This window comes from Carassius carassius, chromosome 17 (genome assembly GCF_963082965.1).
Source record: "Carassius carassius chromosome 17, fCarCar2.1, whole genome shotgun sequence".
NCBI lineage: Eukaryota > Metazoa > Chordata > Actinopteri > Cypriniformes > Cyprinidae > Carassius > Carassius carassius.
Window position 1 is genome coordinate 8,760,399 of NC_081771.1, and position 27,850 is coordinate 8,788,248.

General features: G+C 35.8%; 2 protein-coding genes, 1 long non-coding RNA gene and 1 pseudogene across 4 annotated transcripts; 2 read left to right on the forward strand and 2 right to left on the reverse strand.

Annotated features, from left to right (window-relative positions):
* Positions 1-634: 634 nt before the first annotated feature.
* Positions 635-3,174, forward strand: LOC132160942 (uncharacterized). Its single transcript, XR_009438087.1, has 3 exons — positions 635-914; positions 1,005-1,069; positions 1,184-3,174. It is a non-coding gene; the product is annotated as an uncharacterized LOC132160942 (long non-coding RNA).
* Positions 3,175-3,241: 67 nt separating this feature from the next.
* On the forward strand, positions 3,242-7,950 carry LOC132160941 (MTRF1L release factor glutamine methyltransferase-like; annotated as a pseudogene).
* Positions 7,951-9,182: 1,232 nt separating this feature from the next.
* LOC132160943 (cytokine-inducible SH2-containing protein-like) lies at positions 9,183-13,532 on the reverse strand. The gene is made up of 3 exons (XM_059570693.1): positions 12,956-13,532; positions 12,261-12,415; positions 9,183-10,395 (listed from the first exon to the last, which is right to left on the reverse strand). The coding sequence occupies exons 1-3, from the start codon at positions 12,973-12,975 to the stop codon at positions 9,905-9,907; spliced, it is 666 nt and encodes a 221-aa protein (XP_059426676.1). The 5' UTR covers positions 12,976-13,532; the 3' UTR covers positions 9,183-9,904.
* A 1,031-nt stretch (positions 13,533-14,563) lies between these two features.
* LOC132160944 (twinfilin-2-like) lies at positions 14,564-27,644 on the reverse strand. Of its 2 annotated transcripts, XM_059570694.1 has the most exons (9): positions 27,154-27,565; positions 21,356-21,534; positions 20,826-20,921; positions 20,031-20,135; positions 19,906-19,920; positions 19,332-19,457; positions 19,087-19,237; positions 18,871-18,992; positions 14,564-15,368 (listed from the first exon to the last, which is right to left on the reverse strand). In XM_059570694.1, the coding sequence occupies exons 1-9, from the start codon at positions 27,248-27,250 to the stop codon at positions 15,201-15,203; spliced, it is 1,059 nt and encodes a 352-aa protein (XP_059426677.1). In that variant the 5' UTR covers positions 27,251-27,565; the 3' UTR covers positions 14,564-15,200. The 2 variants fall into 2 exon arrangements, with proteins under 2 accessions (XP_059426677.1, XP_059426678.1); XM_059570695.1 differs by lacking the exon at positions 19,906-19,920 and having other exon boundaries at positions 27,154-27,644.
* Between the last annotated feature and the right edge of the window lie 206 nt (positions 27,645-27,850).

Genomic DNA, 27,850 nt, shown 5'->3' on the forward strand with positions numbered 1-27,850 from the left:
ACACACACGCGAAGGCCTTCACAGAACTTCATTAAAGTTGTTTTGAATTTAGTTCTTCAAAATGTTATTTGTCATCCATTTACTCTCTTTAGATTAACACTAAACCATTTCCAAGGACTTTTAACTTCCACCCACTGATCATTTGTTATTAATGTCTAGCGAAGGACAAACTAGTGTTTCAACCGGTATGTTGCACTAATGCATATGTGCAAATAATAAAATGAAAAATTGGTAACACTTTACAATAAGGCCACATGAGATGAGGTTAGTTTCTGCTTGAACTAGCATTAAACAAAACTTTAGTTACAGTTTTCAAAAATACAGATGTTGGTTAGTTAGTTAATGCCAGCTTAAATAATATTAGCACTAACATAATATTTTTGTTCACTTTAACTGATGTAGTTAACTAATGTTAGCAAATAAAAGATTGCTACCACAAGATTGTACGAAGTAAATAAAGGAACAATGAGATGTAAACAAAACTGAATGAATGAATTGACACGTTCAATACGATATTTCCTTAAATTCACAAAACAAAACCATTTTACTCTAGATATGGGACTGATATTATTTAGTTAGCTGATTCGTGAAAAAGAAGCTGACAATTTGCAAAAACACCAGAAGATAGTGAAACAGAGGTGAAAAACTTCAGTGTCCTAGTTAGCACATGTCTGAATATCGCAAAAAAAAAAAAAAAAACTGAGAGTGGACTTGAGATGGACGTGACTTTTTGGATAAACACAGGCTGTGTGTTTGAAAACATGTATTTCCATTTGGACCCGCTAGTTTGTGTGCGTGTAGGAGCTGGTTAGTCTGGTTCACAAGGAACTCCGCTTGATGCAGGAGGAATCGCACACGACTGATTTATGATATCTGGAGCCATCTCTCTTAGTTTACTACACAGCATTCCACAGGTTTGCACTCGCCGTCTTTGTTTCTAATTATTTATCTTGCTCTTCCAAGTAATGTGTCATCTTTAACATCTTTACCCACGATTCTTTAAGCTCAGGGTATTTGCTTTGTATCAAAGCCAGACAGCAGTATGTCTTACAACGGAAAATGCAAACAGGTGACCACCAGCACCTTTGACTATATGAAGCTTCTATATTTGGATCTTAATGACGTGATGATTTACTATTTTAAGTCTTCCATATGTGTCATCGTCCTCTTTTGTTTGTTCCAGACTGGGTCTGCAGGACAGACTAGATTTTCACCATTTATATGTGCTTTAAGGGTAAGAGTGATTCAAATGACACAGAAAATCCCACTCAGCAATGACTATAGTCATAACAGTTAATTATTATTGTGAGACTGACTTCCTGCGAAAGTGTCCATTTTTGGTCAGCAGCACACAACAAACGTCATTTCTGGTCAACTTGCCTATTTTCCGTCCCTGACTGTTATCTGGTGATTAATTGTTAACAGCTTTTACACACAAATGTCACAGGAATGTTTTATTGCAAGCTTATCAGTAACATAATGCAGATACATAATATATGTTACTATTCACATAATAATAATGTGTAATAATGTAATTCTAAAAATCAAGGCTTCAGGCTGATGTTGTGCTTTCACATGGACGGTTGTGGCTCTAAACAGAAAATAACATTTATGTCACCACATTGAGTATTTCCTTTAGAAATGGTTATAAAATGGTTCTCAGGAATAAGCTATCGAGATCTGTTACCTACTTAATCGTCATGAAATTGAATTAAACGAGTATAACCATAAGATGTAATTTTTAAGATCCAAATGAAAATGAATTTAGATGGAACACACACCGAAAGTGTATTGCTAAACTGTTCAATCATCTGGATTCAGTTAGCCTTTCTAAACAGAATGTGCTGACTGTTTGTGTGTTCGTCTTGATCTTGAATCTAGCCTGACAGATTTGAATAAACAAAGGTTAAGGTTCATTTGACGAAAGCTGACGGAATGGAATATTTCTTAGGGAAAGTGTCCTTTTTTTCTCTCTCTCTTTCTCTTTAAGAAAGCCATAGGGAGATTAAATCCAAGTCAAAACTAAATGTGTTTTGCACATGTAATTTTGATCCTTTGTTGGACTCTGTTAAGTATATAGAGAGGATCTGCAGCGTGAGGGAGTGACTGGCATCTTTGATTGTCCCTTTTCCTTGATTTTCTCTCTGTTTGTTATGATTGGCCGAAGTGAAAAGCGCATTAGTCACAAGCAGACCTGCACGTAATCCACAGCTTCAGAATTCCACAGAAAGCTCCACGGATTCTGTAAAACTTGAATGTCAGTCATTCAAAATACATCCCACGTTCCTTGTATGTTTATTTACTAAATATTGTGGCTAAATTTCATCATGCTCTCAAATGCCAATAATAAGCTCCATTGTCCATATTCCAATACATGACAGAAAATTTCCACCCACGATCCGTGAAGAAACTTTAAAAAGAGTTCAGAGATTCATTGTGGGGCCTTATCATAACATTCATAATTGATTTAGCATTAGCTTGACTTGAGCGCTGGTAGATAATCGAGAATTTGACAGATCGAGCCAGACGGTTCAGCCCAAATCCTAGAAGGGCCTCTAAGGTACTGACATGGAAATGTTCTGCTAATTCCAGGGATTTATTGGGCTTTTCCTGTTAAAGCTTGTGCCTCTCTTCCCACTAGATGGCATTAAAAACACTTAAAAACTTAAAAAGCCTGCCTGAATGCTAAACATCAGATTTTTAACTGTCTGTGGCCTACCCACATTACTATTATTAGATTCTGAGATGAACTTGTTTGCTCTTTAAATGCTGCACTTCACTGACCACGTAAATACAGGTGCTTCTGCAGAAATGTTACGTTAAAAAGTAAGTGTTGTTTTGGGTACCAAGAGTTGTGTTTATTGAGCTAGCAGGCATAAATGGAGGCTTTTCAGGCTTATTCATGGTTCATTGACACTAATATATGTTTTGACAGCCAATTGTATACGTCATATGCTGTATGTGTGAGTACAGTACACATACATGAGAAAATCAAATACTGTCTTACTACTGTATGTACATATAAATAGCACCTGATACAGTTTAAATTGTATATAAAATATACGTGCACATGCACAGTGCTGTTCAAAATTTAAGTAGTGCTTTTAAGAAGTCTGTTATGCGCACCAGGGAAGTATTTATTTCATACAAAAAATATATAGTAAAAACAGTAATATTGTGAAATATTTTTACAATTGAAACAACTTGTCATTTAATTGATTTTTTTTTTTTTTGTGATGTCAAAACAGAATTTTTGATAGCCATTACTCCAGTCTTCAGTTTCACATGATCCTTCAGAAATCATTCTAATATGCTGGTTTGGTGGTGCTCAAGAAACATTTGTTATTATTTTTAATATTGAAATCAGATGTGTTGCATAATATTTTTTTGGAAGCCATAATACATGCTGCTCTGTTGCATTTTTGAAATAGAAACCTTTTGTAACATTATAAATTCTGTTTGATCAATAAAATACATCCCTGCTGAATATTAATTCAAATCACTTTGACCTCAAACTGTAACGGTAGTGTATATATATCTATATATATGCACAACTCCTGAACATATCCCAGAAACTACATTTTACATTCGTATAATTCTTTTCTTATCTGGTCAGTATTGTTATTTAATGTACAAGCTTTTAATGTCCAGTGCAAATACTCGTTTTGCATTTGACAACGAAAGAATAAAAATGTGTTTTGTATTACCAGACGCAAATGCGATACTGAGCAAATGCTTTCAAGTCAGCAGCCCTCCCTTCTTGCTCAGTCAGGACATGGACACTTTACAAACAGAGATACTCAGGTTAGGCCAACATGCTCAAAATGTTCTTTAACCTTTGTTAAACATGCCTGTTTGAGAACGTCTCAAGTAACCTTTTAACCGTCCCCACCTCTTCCCTTGCAGGTTTGAAGACCACAGTGCATTGGAAGGGGGTTTGGACGGGCTGTCTGTGATTTGCCCAATTCTGTCTCTGAGCTCGAAGCTCTCAACTCAGTGAGGGTAAGAAGTGTGTGTTTGTCTAAAACCATCATTTGTGGTCTGGCAGAGAGACTGGTTCACTTTGAATATTCTTGTGTGTGTGGCCTTTTAGCCGAATGCTGTATAAATAGTATGGTATAATCGCGCTAAGAAGCTTTCCCAGCATATCTTAAATGCTTCAGGGAATCGAGTGCTACACAGTTCTCTGTAGTTCAGTAGATAACAGTATTCCAGGGACTAGAGCATTCTCCCAGTGCTCATCCCACCCTCATCACTCCCAAGACATACACATACACACATGCATACACAATAACAAATTGTGTCTTTGGTGATGAGTTGCAAAACCTGTCTTGTGTAAAGTGATCATATTCCATAGCCGTAAAATGACAAATTTAATAAGCATTTCAGCAAACAGATGAGTGATAAACTCAGATTGGCCTGAGTGCATTGCACGTGTCATTCTTCTAGTCCTTGAACGTCAGATGGTCTATATAGGGTTTCAGATTTCCTTGGGTGTCTTATGTGTCCACTTAAGACTTGGTTCTTTCGAAGAAATGGCACATGCTGTCCGTTCATGTCCTTTGAGAACCTCTATTGAATGGGGTTATATATCCTAGCATTAGCTTTCAGATTTTCCATCTCAGACATAGTATTCTTCATGATTAATGCCTTACGAGATTGTTTACTTGGTAAAATGTCTCCTCCACTCAATCTTTTCGCTTTGAAATGCTTTTGTCTGCCCCAGGCGTGTTTACCTCGAGGTCGCCCCATGCCATCCTCCAGTCATTCAGCAGCTGATAGAGGAGAGGAGGCTGGGGTTGCTTTATCTGGAAACCCGCTGTGACCTCACCAACAGGTCAGGTTCTTCTGCTAACATGACCTACCTTTGTTTTGTTGAGTTTTGCTACAAATGCCTGTCAAATGTATATTTGCATTCCATGAATGTTTCTTCCTAGACAGGAGTCCGTGTTACAGTGTGAGTATGAGTAATATGGAAATACTAAATAGCAAATAAGAGAGAGAGAGGAAAAAAAACATAAAAACTGTGATTTCAAATCATGGAAAATCTTAAAAGTAGTTAAGTATCACATACATTTTTATAATGAAAATTTAGTCATATATAATATTATTTTTATTTATTTTTTCTATATATATATATATATATAATTTCTATTTACATTTGTTAAAAAAATTACATTATATTAATAACAGTACTACTAAATATAATATTTAATAATAAAAACTCTTTTATATATATATATATATAACATTTTTTAAAATATAAGAAAAAGTAATTTTATGTACATATAAATGAATATTTTTATGTGTGTGTATTACAGTATGAACAGTCGTGGCCAAAAGTTTTGAGAATTACATAAATATTAGTTTTATTAAGTTTGCTGCTAAACTGCTTTTAGATCTTTGTTTCAGTTGTTTCTGTGATGTACTGAAATATAATTACAAGCACTTAATACATTTCAAAGGCTTTTATCGACAATTACATGACATTTATGCAAAGAGTCAGTATTTGCAGTGTTGGCCCTTCTTTTTCAGGACCTCTGCAATTCGACTGGGCATGCTCTCAATCAACTTCTGGGGCAAATCCTGACTGATAGCAACCCATTCTTTCATAATCACTTCTTGGAGTTTGTCAGACTTAGTGGGTTTGTGTTTGTCCACCCGCCTCTTGAGGATTGACCACAAGTTCTCAATGGGATTAAGATCTGGGGAGTTTCCAGGCCATGGACCCAAAATTTCAACATTCTGGCCCCCGAGCCACTTAGTTATCACTTTTGCCTTATGGCACGGTGCTCCATCATACTGGGAAAAGCATTGTTCTTCACCAAACTGTTGTTGGATTGTTGGAAGAAGTTGATGTTGAAGGGTGTTTTGGAACCATTCTTTATTCATGGCTGTGTTTTTGGGCAGAATTGTGAGTGAGCCCACTCCCTTAGATGAGAAGCAACCCCACACATGAATGGTGTCAGGATGCTTTACTGTTGGCATGACACAGGACTGATGGTAGCGCTCACCTTTTCTTCTCCGGACAAGCCTTTTTCCAGATGCCCCAAACAATCGGAAAGGGGCTTCATCGGAGAATATGACTTTGCCCCAGTCCTCAGCAGTCCATTCACTATACTTTCTGCAGAAGATCAATCTGTCCCTGATGTTTTTTTTGGAGAGAAGTGGCTTCTTTGCTGCCCTTCTTGACACCAGGCCATCTTCCAAAAGTCTTCACCTCACTGTGCGTGCAGATGCGCTCACACCTGCCTGCTGCCATTCCTGAGCAAGCTCTGCACTGGTGGCACTCCGATCCCGCAGCTGAATCCTCTTTAGGAGACTATCCTGGCGCTTGCTGGTCTTTCTTGGACGCCCTGAAGCCTTCTTTACAAGAATTGAACCTCTTTCCTTGAAGTTCTTGATGATCCTATAAATTGTTGATTTAGGTGCAATCTTAGTAGCCACAATATCCTTGCCTGTGAAGCCATTTTTATGCAACGCAATGATGGCTGCACGCGTTTCTTTGCAGGTCACCATGGTTAACAATGGAAGAACAATGATTTCAAGCATCACCCTCCTTTTAACATGTCAAGTCTGCCATTCTAACCCAATCAGCCTGACATAATGATCTCCAGCTTTGTGCTCGTCAACATTCTCACCTGAGTTAACAAGACGATTACTGAAATGATCTCAGCAGGTCCTTTAATGACAGCAATGAAATGCAGCGGAAAGGATTTTTTGGGATTAAGTTCATTTTCATGGCAAAGAAGGACTATGCAATTCATCTGATCACTCTTCATAACATTCTAGAGTATATGCAAATGGCTATTATAAAAACTTAAGCAGCAACTTTTCCAATTTCCAATATTTATGTAATTCTCAAAACTTTTGGCCACGACTGTATAATTATATTTTGTGTGAATGAAAATATTTGTTTTGTTGTTTGCTTAATTTCAGTGAAGTTTGCAAGTGTCTGACAAACATGTGGGAAAATGTTTGGAAGTAATAAATGTTCATTCCATGAATGTTTGTTCCTAGACAGAGTCCTTGTTACAGTGTGCTTACATGAGTAATGTGGAATATATTTGCTATTGAGCAAGATGTACTCAGGCATTTGTCTTTCGTGGAAGGTTTTAACTACGGTAATTTATTATTATTCCCATGAGAGGAGAAAAAAAAAGGAAATTTCATATAAAAATTCTGATTATATAAAATATGTGTGAGCTTTTGTCCAAGAAAAGCTGCCTCATCGCTCCATTATTTGTTGTAATTTTCCATATTCCATACAAAAAGCAGCCTGTAAATGAAACTAATGCAACCTTAGTAGGCAAATCTATTACCCTGTTATCTATGGGTGCCAAGTCAGCAGTATTACATGTTTATAGTATACTGGTAAACACACTATTCTTTTTTATTTTATAGGCCACAGATTAGCATTTTACAGAAGAAAGGAGAGGATGGATGAACCGAAAGGATAGTGGAAAGACAGGAATAAAGACGATCATTTGGTATAACACCACACTAGGTAGAGCTAGAGATTTCACCATAAGCAGTTGCCCATTAAAAAAATGCCTTCAGCCAAACTGCATAGGGCACACTGCCAGTCTTCTTGCCATCCTGCCAGTTCCCAGCATGCACTGACTTAAAATCCCTGTCAATCCTACCGAGAAGCTCGTTCTTGAAAGCCGGCGACCACGGGTTTCTATTTGTTTTGTGCTGTAACCTTCTGTTTTTATAGTTTCTATGTTCACTTTCCTTTTAATTGGTGAGTGTGTGTGTGGCTGTGGTTTGTTGTGGTGAGATTGCATTGATTGTATGTGCTCAGTGTGCAAGTGTCAGGGTGCAGTAGGCTGAAGGTAATTATTGAGGCCTTTTCTAAGAACTCCCCCTCCCAGTCCTGCACTAGTCTCTCCCTGGAAGTAATGCGCTCATTCTGTGAAACAGCTGGCCCATTGCCGCTAGCTCGCTTGCCCACAACGACAGATAGACAACACGACATGCTCCGCTACCGCAGTGTGTACAAGTATTCTGTCTTAGTCTGCTAATGAGTGCAACAGAATTTTACACACTGCCTCTTTTCTGTGTATTAGAACATAGTCTAAAATGTATTTATTTATTGTTCTTGTAGACTTGCAGTGCTATAATAATATTTTTTATACCTTTGTTTTAATGCTTCAAAATTTTATATTTGTATCTATAGCAACAGTTTAGACTGGAATCTTATTGAGTAGATAAATAAGAACCTTTTTCAGAGCAACTGTTAAAATAGATTTCATTGATTACCTTTTAATACAGTTCTCAAATTTTTTGCATATAAAAGTTATTTACATCACCAGCAAATTTATGTAAGTTTGCGCAGCACTGAGATCGAGTTTCAGAAAAAGCTCTGCCTCGGTTTCTGGGAAATTCTAATCACGGTGCACAGTAAGAATGATTCACTATGAGGACAAAAGGATGGAGAAACACGGTTTCTATGTTACTGTATACAGCTTTCATTTTTCATTATCAATATTCTGTCGTGCTTGTTCATCCCACAGCTTTCTTTTCAATACATTCATTTCAGCAAACATAAAAAAGGAGGCGTTTCAAATTGCTAAAGCTTGATGGTACAATATATTGATTCAAATATTTCTTAATGGCTTATATTTCTAAAATACAAATGGATGAGATTTTAAAAATCCCTTGTTAAATCTGTAAATTAAAACAAAAATTATAGGCGTTTCTAATTGCAAAACCTCTACATATGACAAAAGTGCTACAACATTTTAAAATAACTTGTCGTTTCTTATATTCAATAAATAGAAAATATTTTTAAAATCCCATTTTGTTATTAAACTTATAAAACATTTAATTAACGGTGATCTTTCCTGGACATCAGCTGTAAAACACTTATGGCCCTTGCTCAGAATAATCTTGTATAACACATTTTGTCCAGAGATGATTAACTAAATTGCAAAGCAATTTCATGCACATTTGCTCATCTAATAATCCTATTATTCTGAGATTATAATTTTGAATGACCTGGTTTGATAATCTTACTGGAAGACCAGTACGTAGAAGAGATTGGAGTCTTGTTTGATTCTCTGTAGCACTTGTGTGAAAAAAGGCTTTCTTTTTCTAGTTACTCAGCATCTACTCTCATCATTTTTTCCTTTGCCATGCATTTTACATAATTGCACTTCTATAAATAATTCTTAGAATTATTCTCAGAAGTAGCAAAAGACACCAATTTAATGATAAAATACTGGATAAATCCTTATAAAGTAAATTTGATTGTCACTTTTATTAGAAAATGAAGGATTATTCATCCATAAATACATACAAACTCCACATTGTGGGCATATAAAAAAAAAAAAAAAAAAAAAGGGATGTAATTCTCGATTAAAATAGTCCAAATAAAAACCCAAAATCACTGCATTTTACTTTCAAGGAAAGAAACAATTCTAGTCAAGGCAGCGCAGTGACTAAGCTCGCCTTTATCGAGGGCTGAAGACCAAGCTACGCATGTACTTCTCGTGAGCTCAGAGTTTCAGACAAGATCAGTGTTCTCATTTTGAACCGTTGCTAAAGGGGGTCACGTGACCAGTACAAAAGTTTCATGAACATTCAATTCATGTCAGACCCCAAGCCTGTGGTTTAACCTCTCACACTTTTAACAGTATGACACAAAAGTGGAGTCGCTTGCTTCTTCATGAGTTAATTTCTGGACATGGCTTGAATCAGTCCAACTAGGGTATATCTATCGATGAAGATAGACTTGCTGACCATCAAAAACTTGCTCCAGAAACAAGAGTCACTCTTCAAGTGGTTAACACTGGTTTTTGACCCAAACCTCTGATTAGGGCTGTGCATGTAACTTGCCGCCGTCAAAACATCAGCATCCAGCTCGTGACTGGCCGTGGTGTGCATTTCCATGGCGATGTCAGAGCTGGAAAGGGTAATCCTGAAGATACTGCAGTAACAGTCTTGGTAGAGGCAGGCTCTCTGTGCAAGTGGTGTGTTTGTTGATTACCAGGCGAGTGAGATGTTGCAAAGAAGGGAAGGCTTGAGGACGATGCATCGGCCGTTTGAGTTTTAGCAACACCGCACATTCCTTGGGGACCGGAGATGTTACGTGATCAGACTCCTCTGTCTTTTCCTCCTCCACTTTGTTCCTGGAGCCCACGTAGTGCTGCACGAGGCTGGGGATGTTTGGGAAGGACTGCAGACGAGATCTGGCCGGGGAACTGGAGTCCAGACGGAAACGTCCCAGACTGTACTCGATGCGAACGTTCGTGGGACCGCGACCAGTTTTAACTGACAGTGTCAACATATAAAGAGGGTGGCTGCTATCCCGTATCAGGAAAGTTCCCTCCGAGGCCCCCTGTAGGACAGAGTGGGCCTCATTGGCAGAGATGGCACCCCAGTACCAACCTGGAAAAAAAAAAAAACAGGAGGGATTATTGATATGGAGTTGTTATTGGAGACTTTATACAAAAATCACGAGAGGTCAGAGAGCTGTACGGGTCCGATTTTGTAAATCCGCACCCGCCCGTACCCGCAGTGCTTAAAACCGCATCCGACCCGTTTTCCGACAGCAGCACTAATTAAAATCCGCACCCGACCCGCTTAAAATAGAACCGACACCCGACCTGCACCCGAAATCAAATCAGTTAAGCCAATCACATTAAACACACTTTTTTCAAATTTTATTGCTAGGTCATACAGAAGTTATTTATGGAAAACTCTTTTTAAAAGTTTTATCAATCAATTGCCCGTATTTAATAAATAAGAAGCAAATATAGCAGACAATGTAATAACCTTAGTGTAATTGACAGAATTACTAAACAAATATTTTGCTACCTAAAAGTTAAATATTTTTTGTGTCACGCATGCATGCCATTCTATTTGCCTCATATTAAATATAAAACGTATGTGGAGTGATATTTTTCCAATGTCTGGACTCCTTTAATAATGGAGTATATAAACAGACGTTTCAATATATTGGTATTAAATGCATTTGAGAATTTATATTTCACGTTTTTACTGCAAATGTCGAAATACGTGCTCTTTGGTCCATCAGTGCTTGAGTCACTGATCACATTAGAATAAAATCTCATAATAAAATACAAAATTGACTGGTTTATGAATGTATATGCATGGTTCTCATCAGTCGGAAATACAGATAAACACTTTCATTTGTTGTATTTTTGATCCTGAAAGAAAACAGAACAACAAAAGAGCGAATCATACCACCGTCTGAGGTTGTGCTTCAAGTCGAACGCACCCATTTTTAAATCGTTCACAGCTGAGCATCGCGAGAGGCGGATCTGCGCCAGAGCGCACATGTGAATGAGCTGCACAAAGTCATTTTCAGATGCAATTAAAAAAAAAAAAAAAACAACAACCCTGGATAGCCTAGATTAGGCCCATATTCACAAATGTGTTAGCTATGGAATGAAATATCTGATATTCCGATTGTACATGCAAGTGGAAGTGTATTGTTGTTTAAAACCTTTATAACGATCGCGTTAGTTAAGCTGTATGCGCGATATAATTTTATGACACAAATTTTGAAATAGGCTTAAAATCAAACATTTTAATTCAGATTCTAATATATATATATATATATAGAAAACAAAAACAACGAAAAAAAATCTCTTACATCTTTTACATCTGTTAACTAATGACTCATGCAGCCATTCACGCGGTTGTGATTTTTTAAAAAGTGGAACGTAGGCCTATTTTTACGTTTGCACGTGACTGTTTTGAACCCGTGTTTAGACCCGTGTTTCCCCTGTGTCCGACCCGACCCGCACCCGACAGTTGGATATTTTTCACCCGTTTCAGCCAAATTTACAGGTCACCCGTCCAGTGCAGGACTCTACGAGAGGTCATTATACACAGCAGGTGCCTTTAGAGGCCTTTCAAAATGTTCTATTTTTTTAGCATGTCCCCACCCCGGTTTCCAAATTCTCATGTAATTTAATTAATTAGTTAATAAAAAATTTGAATTACCAGTAAGCTAAAAAGTACATTACTGCCTTACTGAAATAAACATTCTATCCCTAAATAAAAAGTAATAATTTACCTTTTAATTATAGCTTAACACTTGATTAAACCGTATACTACAAAACCATAAGGGAAAAGTTGTGTTTCATAGAATGACACTTCATTTATGTATTTATGAATGAATGAATGCATACATGCATATATGAATCCTAACTGCCATTTTGTTATAATAATAATAATAGTTATTATTATTATAATAGATGCAACTTTTTAAATGTGTATTCTACCTGATGCATCCAGATAGGAGAAATTATTGGAGATAGATCTGAAATCTTTGCTGGGGTCCCATAAGGCAACAGTTGCATGAATGCAGCGAGGAGAGGAGAAGGTCACCACCGGAAACCGGACCATTGGATCGGCGGTGTCTTGCAAATGAGCTGGCCTGGGAAAATAATAATAATAATTTAAGTATTTAATATGCACAGAAAAACACATTTAAAAGAAACTGCTTACTCAGCTTTTTCATTTAGTTAAACTAAATGTTAATTCTTAATAAGTTTACAGAGGCATAATAAATAAATAAAAAAAGAGACCCAAAAAGAAGGTTTTGTTTTTTCCCCCCGTTACCTTATACTTTATTAATGCCACATTAATTATTATATTTCGTGTTAATACACATTAATATAAATAAAATCAAGATTATTCATTAGGTTGAATTATTGCGGAAAGATTATAATCAGACGGAGGTGTTTCACGGTTCCAAAAAAAAGAAACCTTTTCAACAATAAACAGATTACGTATGTATATTTATTATTGTTATTATTAGTAGTAATAATAATTTAGGAGTCGTTTTGTCTTTCACACAAAGCTTAGCTTCATCAACAAGAATGTGTGGTATTTCGTTAATGAACTATTATTAGGAATGTTGTTATGGCTGTATTTTGTTGTGATAATTTAATAAATATGGGTCACTAAAACTCACCCTTGGACGCACAGAATCATTCTCAAGACGTCTTGTTTGATATCGTCCGGATTCCTTAAAGTTTCTTTGTTCCTGAGGTTTTTACTCGGACTTCCAAAAATAATCTAGTCTTCCTTGAGCGATGACAAACAGTTCACAGCGTCAGGACTGTCACAGTACTTCAACAAACTACGCGAGTACGTTAGATAACACGGACATGGTGTTGATAAACGAGCGGTGTTTCTGTTCAGCTAGAGTCCTAAAACTGAACAAGAAGCGGAACACTGCAGGGTTTGGCTTGTTCACTTCGTCTGACTTCTCAGAATTGGTTTTCTGAGAATCCCCCCGTGTTTAGCGCCTCTGACGCCATCGGCAGCACAGCTCTGTGAAACCCACAGAATCAATCTCCTCTTCTTTGTCATTCAAGCATACAGCAGTCTCGTGAGTAATGAACTAGCACTGGAATGGTCTTTGAATGACTCATTTGGAAGTTTTATTATGGTGATTGTCGGTAATTGCTTCCTGGTGTTTGTGATTGAAGTTTGAGGATGAAAACGGCGTTTCTCGTTAAACCGCGCGTCAAGCGTTCCAAGAACTTTCCAGGAAAGCTGAGCGCCTGCCCTGCGTTAAGCCAATAAGGTCCCTCCCCTCGTCAAGGCCCCGCCCCCTGTAGCTGTCATCGAATTAACCATTTGTTTACTGCTGAAATCAGTTTCTGAATAAAGACAAATCCTCTTGGGACCCAGAAAAACATTACTCGTAAATTTGAAATTTAAAACATGTATTAGGCCCTTACATTGAAAGACTGTTGTATTTCGTGCACATTATATACATTTTGACGCTTTAATGCCTATACGTTTTATTTAGTGTTTCTGACGGAGAGTTTATTCTAAACGCGTGTTTTCACTGCCATCTAGAGGCCATGAGGTGTATCCAAGATACAGATTAGCAGGAATGCCCTTTTTGCTTTTTTTTTTTTTAAGAATACATCTCGATTCACTAAATAATACTGACCACCAAACACTCAGTGAATGTTGTTTTTATTTATGCAACAGTATGTTCATAAACAATAGAAGAAAGGGCTGTAGATTTTTATTTACTAATAATTAGTTTATTTTTATTAAGATTATGTTGTAAATGACCTGTCAACCTAATCATTGACCAGCCCACAAACACAAAAACAAAAAGAAGACAGAAAAAAGAAAAGAAAAGAAAGAAATATCCATGTCAATGTCATCCAGGAGAACCATAATACCCATAAATAAAATACATTAAACCAAATAAAATGTGTTTTTTTTTATTGATAAAACTCTACACTTTATTTATGCTGACAATGAATGATTTTAAATATTTCACTTGTTAGTTGCTGAATTATTCACTAAATTGGACATTCATATTCTCAATGCTGGAAAAAATTTGATATGTGACAAAAATGTTTTATTTGGAATTGTTCTGATTAATAACAGAAGTTTGTACACAAAACTGTTTGACAATGGATACTGTGGACCATGATGTAAGTCAATGACTGAAGATATGAGACATGTTAAAAGAAATTGAAAACCCAACTGTAACTAGTTATAAAACAAAAATTGTCATATCATATTTTAAAAAATATGAATCCTGAAATGAATTTGGATCAAATGTCTAAATCTGAACCTTTTAACATATCCGATTCTTGCTAGATATCTGTTACTTAACCAACTAACTCTCACGTAGCCAAGTATAACATTCTGTCTGCGTGTCACATTTGGCTCTGGTGTGAATGTGTAGGTATGAGTGTATCTTTTTCTATGAAATGGCTGTAGGTTCTGTAGGACTTGTGACTGCTTCAATTTTAAAAAAGCTTCTTGGATAAAACGTATTTTATGTTTTTAAAAACACATTTAAAGCATAAGCGATCTATCATGTTTTACAATCAACACTTTTAATATGCTTAAAATGATATTGTGTTTTTAGTGCGTATGTATGTATGAGATTATGTAACAAAAATATGCTCAGAAAACGTACAGATAAAATAAATTCCTGAGTTTTTCCTCTTAAATATGTGCACATTAACACACCAAATGAATAAACACCTAATAACATTAAGTAAAAAGTAATACAAGCCAAAGAAAGTAAAAAAAAAAAACAACAACAACTGAGTATTCCAACTTTTCCTTCACACTCTCTGCAGGATGGACAATTTACCCTGCAAACAGGCATAAAAAGGGAACATTTAGGGTACAACTAAAGTTCATTTCTCTCTTCTTCTTGCTTTCTGTCCTTCCTAGCTGTTGCCACCATTCTCTCCACCTCCCTTGATCAGACGTTTGTTTCCCCTCTTCCCAGCAGGGCCACGAGGTTTGGCGAATGCTTGCTTGTGGGCATGCTGCTTAGGATGGACCTCATCATACAGATAGTCCTCTGTCAGCTCCTCTCCACTATCTATCTCCAACTAAAATGAACAAGGACACATTTACAAACACAAAGATTTAGAAAAATCTGTTTGGTCACCTTTGTATTGCATAGAATATATTAAGTATATAACTACATATAAAGTGTCTCCTTTTCATTAAAGTCAACATGGAAAGACATTTATAACGCAGTTCATTCCATATTGTGACATATTTCTTAATAGAATAAGATATTGAGTGAGAATTCACATATCTGACGCTGGACCACAAAATCAGTCTTAAGTGTAAATTTCGAAATTGAGATTTATACATAATCTGAAAGCTGAATAAATAAGCTTTCAATTGATGTATGGTTTATTAGAATCGGACAATATTTAGTGAGAGATACAACTATTTGAAAATCTGGAATCTGAGGGTGCCAAAAAATCTAAATACTGAGAAAATCACCTTTGAATTGTCCAAATGAATTCTTAGCAATGAATATTGCAAAAAAAAAATTAGGTTTTGATATATTAACAGTAGAAAATTAACAAAATATCTTCATGGAACATGATCTTTACTTAATGTACTAAGGATTTTTGGCATAAAAGAAAAATTTATATTTTTGACCCATACAATGTTTTTTTGGCTGTTGCTAAAAATATAACCCAGCAATTTAAGACTGGTTTTGTGGTCCAGGGTCACATATAAATACAATCTTCTGCAATGAATGGGTGCCATCAGAAAGATAGCCGAAACAGATAAAAACATCACAATAATCCACAAGACTCCATCACTTAACCTCTTGTAAAGTGAAAAGCTGCATGCTTATTTTAAACACATCCATCATTAAGACATTTTCAGGGTTCCCACTCTTTTTCAGAGATCATTTTCCAGGACTTTTCCAGGACATTTCAAATTTCATGATGATGGGAATAAAATATAAGGATCACATATTCACAGCCTAAAGTAATATATTCCTCTCTCCTCTCTTAGAAAAAGCATACAATTTATGGCTATAACCCAACTATAAAATCAGAAATGCACCAAATACACACACACACACACACACACACACGTCTGGTTCACTATCCTGCTAGAGAATCTCCTTAGACATAATGGTTTTTATACTGTACAAACTGTATATTCTATCCCCCTACACTATCACAGAAAACTTTTGAAATTTTAACATTTTCAAAAAAACATCTAGTATGTTTATTGATCCATTTCCCCCATGGGGACTGCTGGCTGGTCCCCACAATGTAGATGATCTCAAGTTATGCTATCCTTGTGGGGACCATTTGGTCACACACACACAGCTTCTGAAGGTAAACTCTACACTTTATTTTAATGAACACATTATAACGACTGCACTTTTTTACTGTTTGAGTTGGCTCAAACTCTCTTGCAACTTTTCCAAGCTTTGTTTTAGAGCTGTTAACTCCTCACTTTTGTCTGCGACACTTTTTCGATAGGCATTTGATTTTGTCAGTAAGGTGAAGTCATGCTTTCTCTCTGCCCCGACGGCCATTTCATCTGCCTCTTTCTGCATGGTTTCAATGCTTGGTTTCGAAACTTGTCCCGCCTGGAAGTGTAAGAAACATTTTGGAATTCTGCTTTATGGTGTGTGTAGACGTGTATTAAAAACATTTTGTACTGTGCAAGAACCTCATCACACTGAGGTGCAGTGTACCAACCAGCATTGAGCAAAACTTGCAAGAGTTTTTGAAACATTTCTCTTGAATTATCTCTGTTTGCAACCATGATCACAGGGTCAAGGGAGCTCAAGTGCCACACAGCTGGGTACATTAGGGGACTTCTCTCCATCATTTTCTTGCAAGTCATGGAAAGGAAGGAGACATTCTTTTTTGAACAGCTGAATTTTTACAGGACGTTCCTTCCTTGTGTTAATTAATGTTCCTTATTTAATAAAAAAACCCACTAGTAATAATCTAGTGTTTTAATAAAATATCAACGAACAGTATATCACAATTGTATAAATAACGCAACAAATTTAATGTTTTAAAATAAATACAATTTAGAATAGAAAGAGGAAAGGTAAGATGCTTTAAAAATTAAACTATTACCACCAGCAGATGGCAGCAAATAACAGTCTTAATGAGTGAATCATTGGAATCACTCTATCAAACGATTCATTCAAAACGCTTTAGGAATAAAGAAAATGACGGTCTTCATGAATGGGTCATGAATCGTTTCTCAAAGATTCAGTCGGCAAAGAAACGTCACTGTACTGTTTGTTGCTAAGAGAAACGTCTGTTTGGAACTACTAGGTTGGTGAAACAGAGCAAACAGACAATAGTACAATAGCAAACGTGCCTTTATATATACGTTTATATAAGTACTATTATATACTACCGGCCTCCGCCTCATGTTCACAAGTCTGTGCTGCACTATGAACATGCAATTATCGCTGTGCATCGCGTCAGCATTTCATTTTCACTTCCTATATCGTTCATAAAACAGGTTTGGGGAATTTGGGTCTGATTTGTCATGGGGATGCAAGACGCTCCAACGATTCTAAATAAAATAGACTTAACAAATCGATAACCTTTTCTCAGGCAAATGCCGTCACTCATGCTGTAATTCGCCGTGCAGACCCCTTGCACATGCGTATCAAAATAATTACTTTACAATAATATTAACATGTAATTAAATATTACTTCCATACCAGTGAACATTTGCTGCAAACATTCGAGCACTTAGTTTCTAGCACCTGAAAACCGGCAACACGAGACAGCGTCATACGTCACAGGGGGCTTAAACAGGTCACGTGTCAAAACTCAGCATCCCTAAACAGAGCGCTTTCTGTTACGTTAATTGTTTCAATCAGTTGTCGGTCAATTCTTTAATGATCAAGACAACAAGATTTTTTTCCAGGACAATCTATGTTTTCTCTCATTTTCCATGTGTTTTCCAGGACTGGAAAATTGGTCATTAATATTCCAGGATTTCCAGGTTTTCCAGGACGCGTGGGAACCCTGATTTTAATCTTCAAACCATTTCTTCTGGATAAAATATGCTTTCTGCAGTGAAAAAGTAATTCTGTCTAGATCAGGAGCAAAGTATGCACAGATCAATTGCTCCAAAAACCGTTCTAAATGGATGTCAATGGATTTTGATGTGAGGAACAAAAAAAGGGGATGGACATTTATTAACATTAACATTATTATGGATTATAGACTCATATTTTGGCCAGAATCAAAGATTTGAAGTTAACATCTTGAATTTGTTTCTTTAAAAATGCAACTTTTCACTTAACAAGACATTAACTGATAGACTGGAGTCATGCGGATTACTTGTGGATTATTGTGATGTTTTTATTAGCTGTTTGAACTCTCATTCTGATGGCACCCATCCACTGCAGAGGATCCATTTGGGTGAGGGAAGTGATATAATGCTCAATTTCTCTAAATCTGTTCAGATATTCATCTAAATCTTGATTGGCTTGATTGGAGTAAGCAGGGATGTGTTTAATTTTATTCTGACTTTTAATGAAGTTCTGAGCTTGTAACTCTTATGCTGGGAGAAATACTTAGTTTTTACCTTTTTAGCCACTTCTAGATGGAAGTCCCTCTCTACTTCTTCCAAAAGTCGACTCTTACAGCTGGAATACAGCATCCTTTCCTTGATGCTGCAGCTGTATCCTGGCATCGAGTATATGAACACTATGAAAATGAGAGAGGAGGACATGAATAGTTTGCATAACTGTGATACATAACTATACACAATGAGGTATGTATAAGGAATTGAGTGACTAACCCACAGACTCGAGGTAGTCTCCCTCATGTGAATGTTTGTAGAGGAAGAAGTGGTATCTGGGTGTATCGAGGGGGATCCGGCAGGGTAGGTCACGGATTTCTGTTGGGCTGGTGTGCACGAGTTCAATTGTCTCCTTCTCTGTATCTAGCTTCTATATAAAGAAAACAAGAAATTTAAAATTTATAGTCAGTTTGTTAAGAAAGTATTTTGGTAAGAACATATAAATGTGTGTGTCTGTGTCATACTAGTTGAATGTAGTTGATGCGTCTCTCTGCCAGCTGCTGAAGAGCACGTTTAGCATCGGCTTGTAGCGGGAAGGCAAGACCCTGCAGAGTCTGATGTTTGGGGTCCACACTGATCTCAGTCTTCACCTACAGACAAAGACACAACCAGTTCGTTGCCAATTTCACCACTGTACATTATGTCCTGCCATTTTTAAAACATTTTCCCAAACAATTCCAATGAGCTACCCTGGCCTAGTAATATTTATTTTATTTATTTAATTTGTTTATGCAGGTCAGAGATGGTGGATAAGAGTGGAAAGAAAAGCAAAGTATTAATATGCTGGATGAGTGTTGATGACCATGGCCATGTGGATCAGAGTAACAAAATGTTTTTAAGATAAAATGTTCTTATATGTCAAGAAAATAATGTAATGCACTGAAGAAAAAAACTCTTCATGGTCCAAAAAGCTTACTTTTCTTTAGGCAAAATATATATATATATATATTTGTCCTTAAAGTTGGAAGTACGCTGTAGTGTACACAGCACACATACACACAATACTATTTTTATACTTAATCTAACGACAGTACTCACCTGTTTAACTCTGCCCTGCAACCACAAAGATTGAACATAGAATATATAAAAAAAAAGAGCTGAAATAGTTCATGGATGTTTACTACGATTATGCTTTTTTATGTATGTCTACAGTCTTTTCTCACCTCTGTGATTTTAATTCGCTGTAGCTCTTGTTCAGCTGCTGTCAGAGGAGCTGGTGCAGAACATGAAGTCACATGTCTCAGGTACCCCTGAAAACAAACGTCCTCCTGGTGATGGTGAAAAAAAGACAAAAAGCTTTATTTTATGTGCATTTTTTATGTTAATTTGCCAATTATTTTAATAACTCAGAAATAAAACACTTTTTTCTTTATAAAATATGAAATATATTATTATGTTTATATTAATAATTGTTTTAACCAATGTGAATAATTAGTAATCAACCAAAACTGATGTTTAAGATTACATTTAAGTTAATTATTGAATTATAGATTTATTTCTGGCTTTCCAGACAACCTGAAACAGTCCTTTAAAAATATAAAAATGATAAATACTATAAACTAAATATACAACTTCCTCCCATAAAAGTAGTTTGTTCACTATTTTATGTCAATGTATACTATATATTTATCCCTTTCTGTGTTGACCATGACTGGTAATCATTTCCAAGAACATTGCCAACAGCCCCAAGTGTCCAGTTACTAAATTAAGAAACATGGTGGTCCACTCTGTAAACTTTTTCAACTGTAAATAATCCAGCATCAGGGTATTTGACTGACAGCTGAAGACAGACGACAGCTGGTCAGAGTCCATACATCAGCACGTTTGTCATTATAATTTCATTAGTCCTTCACAGAGGTGAAAATGTAAAGGTTTGCATCTAATATTTAAAATATTAAAAAACTATAGACAAAACTACTGACCAATTTTACTACCATAAAATATTCTTCAGCTAGTACCTCGGCTGTGCCGAAAATTTCATCTTTGACGTGTCCACCACCAAACTCTTTCTTAACTGTGGCACGAGTGGCAGCATACAGCATCTTTTGCCGGACCTGTAGCAAAAGACAAGTTATCACTTTATTAAATAAACCATAACAAAATAAAATTTTTGTTTTTTTAACAATTATCACGTGATTACGTTTTTACATTTTCTGAAAAAAAAAAGGGCAGGGTATTCTACTGGGGTTTCTAAAATGTACTGAGTGTTTCAATACATACAGATGCAGTTGCTAGTGTGTTCTGATTGGTTGCTAGGAGGTTGCTTTAAAGTCCAAAGAACCCTATTTCGACAAGCATGCAAATAAGATTGTTCTATCTAAATATAATAAAGGTTCTTGAGTGGTTTTTATTCTTCGGTATACCAAACCTTCTTACAGCTGTTTTTGTTTTATCTGGAACGCTAACAGTGTATGTTTATTTGAACAACTGAATGAGCTGTTTCTGCTAATCAAGCTTCACATCGTCATGTCTGGATGTTAAAACTTACAGGAGACTGGTCAGGTGACCAGGAGATGAAAAGCCACTCATAGCCTTGAGCGTTCTTGGTGTCCAACCGGTATAGAATGTAACAGGGCTCGTGAGGGTCCAGCAGAGGGAGCAGGAAGTGGTCATAGTCTTTGTCCCAGCTCTGACGTGGCTCTCTGTATGCCCCCAGCACCAGCTGCTCTAAAACACACATTAAACAGCTTTCTCATTACAAACCTGGTGCAACCAACATCACACACAACAACCCCAAAAATCAGTTGTGTAATTTTATATTGCATCAAGTAGATCAATTTAAATGTGTTTAAAAGGCTAGGCTTGGGTAATGGCCTGCTGCTGATAACAAATAAGTGAAATATTATCCATTATCTACATCCTGCTATAAAAAGAGCATGACACACCTTGCATCTCACACCCAATATAGCACAAGCTGCTTAGTTCACCTAGAGACACGTTCACACTAATACACATGATTTCAGCCTCCAGTTATTTATATATTAAACAAACCAGTACTGAGGGATGTCTGATAACACAATATATTCTTGTCACTAATATAATGATAATCATCTCATCTTTAATGACCTGAAACATATTGTATCTTACATATGCAAACATACACTTTACTTTTAATAAAATTGGTCAATGGAAAATTGATAATACGTCTAATATTATTTCATATATAATATAATATAGAACTTTTATAGAATATGCAGCATTATAGATTATGTAACCATAAATTATTCACAATATAGAAAACTATGACCAACTTGGCACATAGAAAGTCCACCATTATTAAAGGCAAAAACCCATAAGCGATTGTTGGAAAATGCACTTAAGGGACATGGTGATAGAAAAAAAAAAATTAGATGAGATGAAAATTTTTATTTAAACACTTCTGAGTTCCTCCAAGAACCTTTGCATTGACTTGCAAAACTTTTGTGATAGAAATAATATGAGGACAATGGAAAAAAATAGTTCCTATTGCATACATAGTATGATAGTATTTTGAACACAATTTATATTGCAACATATGAGAATATATCATAAAAGACATAAAGTTACAAAAACATTAAGAGTTCCATTGAGAACAATAACAATCAGATTTTTTCGCTACAAAACTGTAAATTTCCATCATAAAAGGCTCATCATCGCAACAGTTCTAAGAAGCAAGTCATGCTCATATGAAAAGCAGCGTTCATATTTATGAGTCTGGGTTTTCTAAATTCTCTGCACAGTGACAGTCTAGTGTATAATGCAGACCACTCACTTTTAAGACAGGTTTTCAAATAATACTCCATTATGAATCCAGTGGTAACCATTCTAATATAATGAGTGATTAGATCTCTCTATTATTTTCGATTATATCTTGACTGTATTCTCTCGTCAGATAGTTAATCACCCCAATAACACATGAAAAACAGCACAGCATATATAACTGATGTAAGCACTTTTAATGTTACAGATGATCCTACTGGTTCTCCGTGTCCTTAGTCTATTGTCTCATTTTACAAACTTCACACTGATCACATCACACTCAAGCGCATGTTATTTGCTTCCTGAAACGTACAACCCAGAACACCCTCTGTAACCACTGTAATGTAGCACTGGCTTCATCTTTTCTAATGGGTCACTTTTCTTCCCAAATGCTTTACCGTTTCCTGTAAACAGTGTGCTGTGCTGGTGCACATCCTCCAAAGCCCTACCTCAGCTTTCAGGCATCAACACAAAGATTAACAGCTATGGTTCTCAGTATTCATCTCTTATCACATCAATAATCTACTTACCAGTAAATCTTCCCACTTCCCTCCCTGCTGTCCTCAGCTTTTCTTCATACATAAAGACATAAGAGTGCTAATCTAATGGTTTCTGCTGATTTTAATTAAAAGCATTGAAAATGTTTACATTTTATTAATAAATTATTATTTATTTTGAATTTAAAACAGTAAAAAAGGTTTTTGAAATCAGCTGGACATAAAAAATATATATGTAGTTATTTGGGTTAATGTTATGTAAACAGTTCATCCCAAAATCAAAGACAAATATGAAATGACATTTTGCATAATGAAAATTAATCATATTTTAGGACCATTTTTTCATTACAATTACTGCACTGCATCCTTATATAAGTTTATATAATAATATTTCCCATTATTCTCAATAGTGCATTTCTCTTTAGATTGTGAAATGTTAGAATGATAATTATTTTTGTATATGAATATATATACACACGTACAGCAGTATTAAAAATTTATGATAAATAATCATAATAAATGTTTCTTAAGTGCATACATATTAGAATGATTTCTGAAGGACTGTATGACACTGAAGACTGGAGAAATATTGAAAATTCATATATGCAATTATAGGAATAGATTACATTGTAAAGTATATAAAAAAGAAAACAGTTATTCTGAATTGTAATATTATTTTACAATGTTACTGTTTTTACTGTATTTTTTTAATTGCATTTTTTGCATTTTGACAAATACATCCTTGGTGAGCATATACAAGACATCTTTCAAAAACATAAAAAAATATACCAAACATACTGTATATAAAGTAGTGCTGTCAAATGATTAATCGCGATTAATCGCATTCAAAATAAAAGTTTTTGTTTACATAATAAATGTGTGCGTGCTGTGTATATTTATTATATATATATATATATATTTAAAGAATATAAATTATTTAATTATAAATAATATAAATAATATGAATATACATATATTCATGTAAATATTTTAAAAATATATACATGCATGTATGTGTATTTATATATACATAATAAATATACACAGTACGCACATATACAGTATATTATGTAAACAATTTTTTTTTATTTAGGATGCGATTAATCATGATTAATCATTTGACAGCACTAATATAAACCTTATATAAAACAAATATTTCATTATTGGATGTGCTTATTTTAAATTATTTCTAAATTATTTCTTAAAAATCTAAATGGTCCTACAACATGCTTGCTTTCTTATTCATTCATCCATTCAATCTATGAATTTCATTCTATGACTTTGAATTCAATTGCTCATGTGTTTTTCAACAAGGACAAAGTTGTTGGTTGCACTGCTGTACACTCCTTTGATAACTTGTTAATCAAGTGCAATCATGGTCGAGGCCTGTTGATTAAGGCATCTAAAGTTTGTGCAGAGCAATTGAAAGATTTTGCACCTAACTGAAATAAACCTTTAACGAGCACACAGTGAAAAACAGCTAGCACGTCAATAACCAGATCTAGCTCAAACATCATCCACCCACATACACGTTACAAGTCCGAATGACGTTGGAGGGGGATTTCCTGATGGTCTTTTGCAGCAGCTGCTATTCTGAGGTTGCACACATTCCAGCTATCAGCACAGACACATACTTTCCATCAGCCTTTTACTCACCCCTTTAACAACACACTTACAGAAAACTGTTTGCACATATGTGCCAATTCAAAAAGACAAACATATATCTGCCTTCCTCCTGTCTCCCTGAGTTCTGTCATACAAATACATTCATTGTAAAGAATACCACACATAAACACAATCTGGCTGAATAACTGAGTGTCCACACCTCACTGCCTTCAAGACTACAGCTCAGTCCTTTTCCTATCACCATGAGCACAGACAGGTCCTGACCACGTGGCCTGTGCTAACCACTAATAAGTGTTGGGATACACATGTGACTCAGTCACCAGAAAGATCCAAAACTGCATTGACCTGTTTTATCTTTCCTGAAATATCATCTCTGTGAGACTCAAAGGAACCCTATGAACCCAAAACAACTCAGTCTATTCAGATCCAGACGTTTTCACACACTCCAGGCGTCAGACAGACAGCAGACGAAACATAGAGTGACAACCAGCTTGACGTTTATACATCTGTGGCTAGATTAGGCTGCTGGGTGTTAGAACAGCTGGAGCTGTCCAAAATGACTGAACAGTAAACCTTTTATACCTAATTGTATACAACCATCATGTAGCCTGGACAAAATGGTCCAACATAATTGCATAGTTTCATGTGAAATGCAACATAAGTTTATTAAATCACTAATAGTTTGAAGCTAAAGCAAACTAAAAGGTAAAATGAACAACTCATTTTCTCGAAATATAAACTATACTATATTCAAACGTTTGGGGTCATAAGGATTTTTTTTACGTTTAAAGAAAAAGCTACCAAGGGTACATTTATTTGATCAAAAATACAGTAAAAATAGTAATACTGTGAGATAAAATTACTATTTAAAGTAACTATTTTCCATTTGAATATATTTTAAAATGTAATTTATTCCTGTGATAGCAAAGTGTCACATGATCCTTCAGTAATCATTCTAATATGCTGATTTGGTGCTCAAGAAACATGTATTATTATTATCTATAAGCAAAATGGTTTAGCTGCTTAATACTGTTGTGGAAAACAAATTGTATTTTATTCTTTGATAAGGAAAAAAATTAAAATAAGATTTATTTGAAATTGTAATCTTTTCTAACATTATAAATGCCTTAACTGTTATTTTTGATCAATTTTATGCATCGTTGCTTTGGAAAAAAATATATAATTTTTTTTTCGAAAAAAAAAAGTCTTATGGACTTCATTTTTTTTTCTGAATGGTCAAATACTTCAATCAAAATCACATTTTGTTCTGTTTCGTTTGACTGGAGTCATGTGAGAATACATGCACGCATCACAAAGTCATGTAAGGTAATGACAGAATGACATCACTCAAATTCGTTTTGCCCTTTTCTTCCCAGCAACTGGATCTTGTCATCTGATAGTAAGCTAACATTTCAACAGTACCTGACACTCTGCCTTGAACGCAAATGCACTCTTCCACACGCACTTTTATTGCAACAGAGACCTGTGCAATCCCTTAAGAACCATTCAGTTTCCACATCAAATGATATGTCATCTGACCTACAGCAGCATGTGAACACAACCAAAACACATTGTGAAATGTGTTTTCTTACTATTTACTCATGTCAAGTGACACCTGGACGGTAAAACAACAAACAAAAAATCCCACCTAAGAACAAACAATAAAAAAACAACAAATTCATATAAAATTAACAATTGCAAAATTAGATAATCAAGTGACAAGTGGATAATGTGACAATATATCAATTCATTGTATAAAGTAACAGTACATTATGTCTAATTTTGTCCAAGTGTCTTTCTGACATCTTAGTTGTTACTTAAGTACAGATTGTAGTTGGATCTCACATCGGCGAAAAGATATTATGGTACATATACAGGCATAAATGACCAATTGACCTTTAAACATCTGAGCTCAGCTGAGCTCTTAACCGTTTAGAAAGTGAAAATCAAGGCAAATAATTGAGTGAACACTGAACTAATAAAAGGCACCAAAAGGTATTATGGTACAACCATGTTTGTTTTTTGGACAAGATATAGTGTAATATTAATTAAGGTTGACCTTGGAGTTGAATGTAAATGCTATGGTACATGAATGTGGTAATCGTTGTAGCATTGTATTGCCATTTGACACCCTTAATGTACATAAGTACATAAGTGTCATACTAAAAGTGTCATAACACTATTGGAAAGTGTAATCCCATTAAACACTAATATTTTAGCCTTCATTATAGGATTATGATAGTTAAGGTTACTTGAGTGTTGAGCTACAAGCAGGATGTTTACATGTCTTGAAGTAAGCTTGGTTTATTGGTCAACGTGTGCAATAGCATTTTTCACTCACAAGATGATCTCAATGCCTTAACCTTTTCTAATTCATTAAATTCTCTGTAAACCTCTGAACCCCTCAGACCCTCTGCTCACTTACCGTCTCTGATCAACACCTGGACGAGGCGTCCGGTTCCACTCCGTGCCCGGGCCAGAAACTCCCTCAGCTCTTCTGTAACCACCAGAACCAGAAACATGGCGGGTCAGTGTGGTGCCTTCCTACCCGCCAAGGGACCTTCTGAATTTGGATTAAGCTGGACGCACAGGACGGGTCACCTGGACGATCTTCTTCTTACAAATGATCTTCAATCAGTGCCAGAGCTGTGAATTATATCAGAAACAATGTAAAGGCAGCAGCATGAAGTGAGAGTTTGGTGTTTGAGAGACTGTGTGCTATCCAAGCGAGAGGGCATGTGAGAGCAGCAAATGTGTGAGAGAAGGCTCTTGTAACTAGGACGGGATCGTGTGTGCTTGCAGAAGGAACCTGATCCCTCTTGCCCCAAATTTAGCAGGCACACCGTCTGGCCTCGGGTAACAGCCTGACCATCCCCCAGCACGGCCCCGGGGCCAGTTGTTTAAATCTTTTGATATTAACTTGAAAATATTTTATTTATGATTCATTTCATGCCCCTAAACCACACTGCAGACTCAAAACTCTTACCACCCTCCTCTGGGCAGGTGAGGAACTGCATTACTGAATGAGGTAGTTTACTATGCTGTTATTAGTCAGCAACTTCCCAGCATAATGATTTCGCTCTCTCATTCATGGAGATACTTTGTTTATAATACTTGTTTAT

What these genes read in the sequence shown, in the direction of transcription:
- LOC132160944 (XM_059570694.1), bottom strand. Translation starts at nt 27,250, where the DNA reads ATGTTTCTGGTTCTGGTGGTTACAGAAGAGCTGAGGGAGTTTCTGGCC. An exon ending in GCATCAACTACATTCAACTA is followed by an intron (nt 19,238 to 19,331) that starts GTATGACACAGA and finishes TTCTTTATATAG; the next exon opens with AAGCTAGATACAGAGAAGGA. An exon ending in ATCTAGAAGTGGCTAAAAAG is followed by an intron (nt 15,369 to 18,870) that starts GTAAAAACTAAG and finishes TGTTCATTTTAG; the next exon opens with TTGGAGATAGATAGTGGAGA.
- LOC132160943 (XM_059570693.1), bottom strand. Translation starts at nt 12,975, where the DNA reads ATGATTCTGTGCGTCCAAGG. An exon ending in ATGATTCTGTGCGTCCAAGG is followed by an intron (nt 12,416 to 12,955) that starts GTGAGTTTTAGT and finishes TTATTTTCCCAG; the next exon opens with GCCAGCTCATTTGCAAGACA. An exon ending in CTCCTATCTGGATGCATCAG is followed by an intron (nt 10,396 to 12,260) that starts GTAGAATACACA and finishes TTTTTTTTCCAG; the next exon opens with GTTGGTACTGGGGTGCCATC.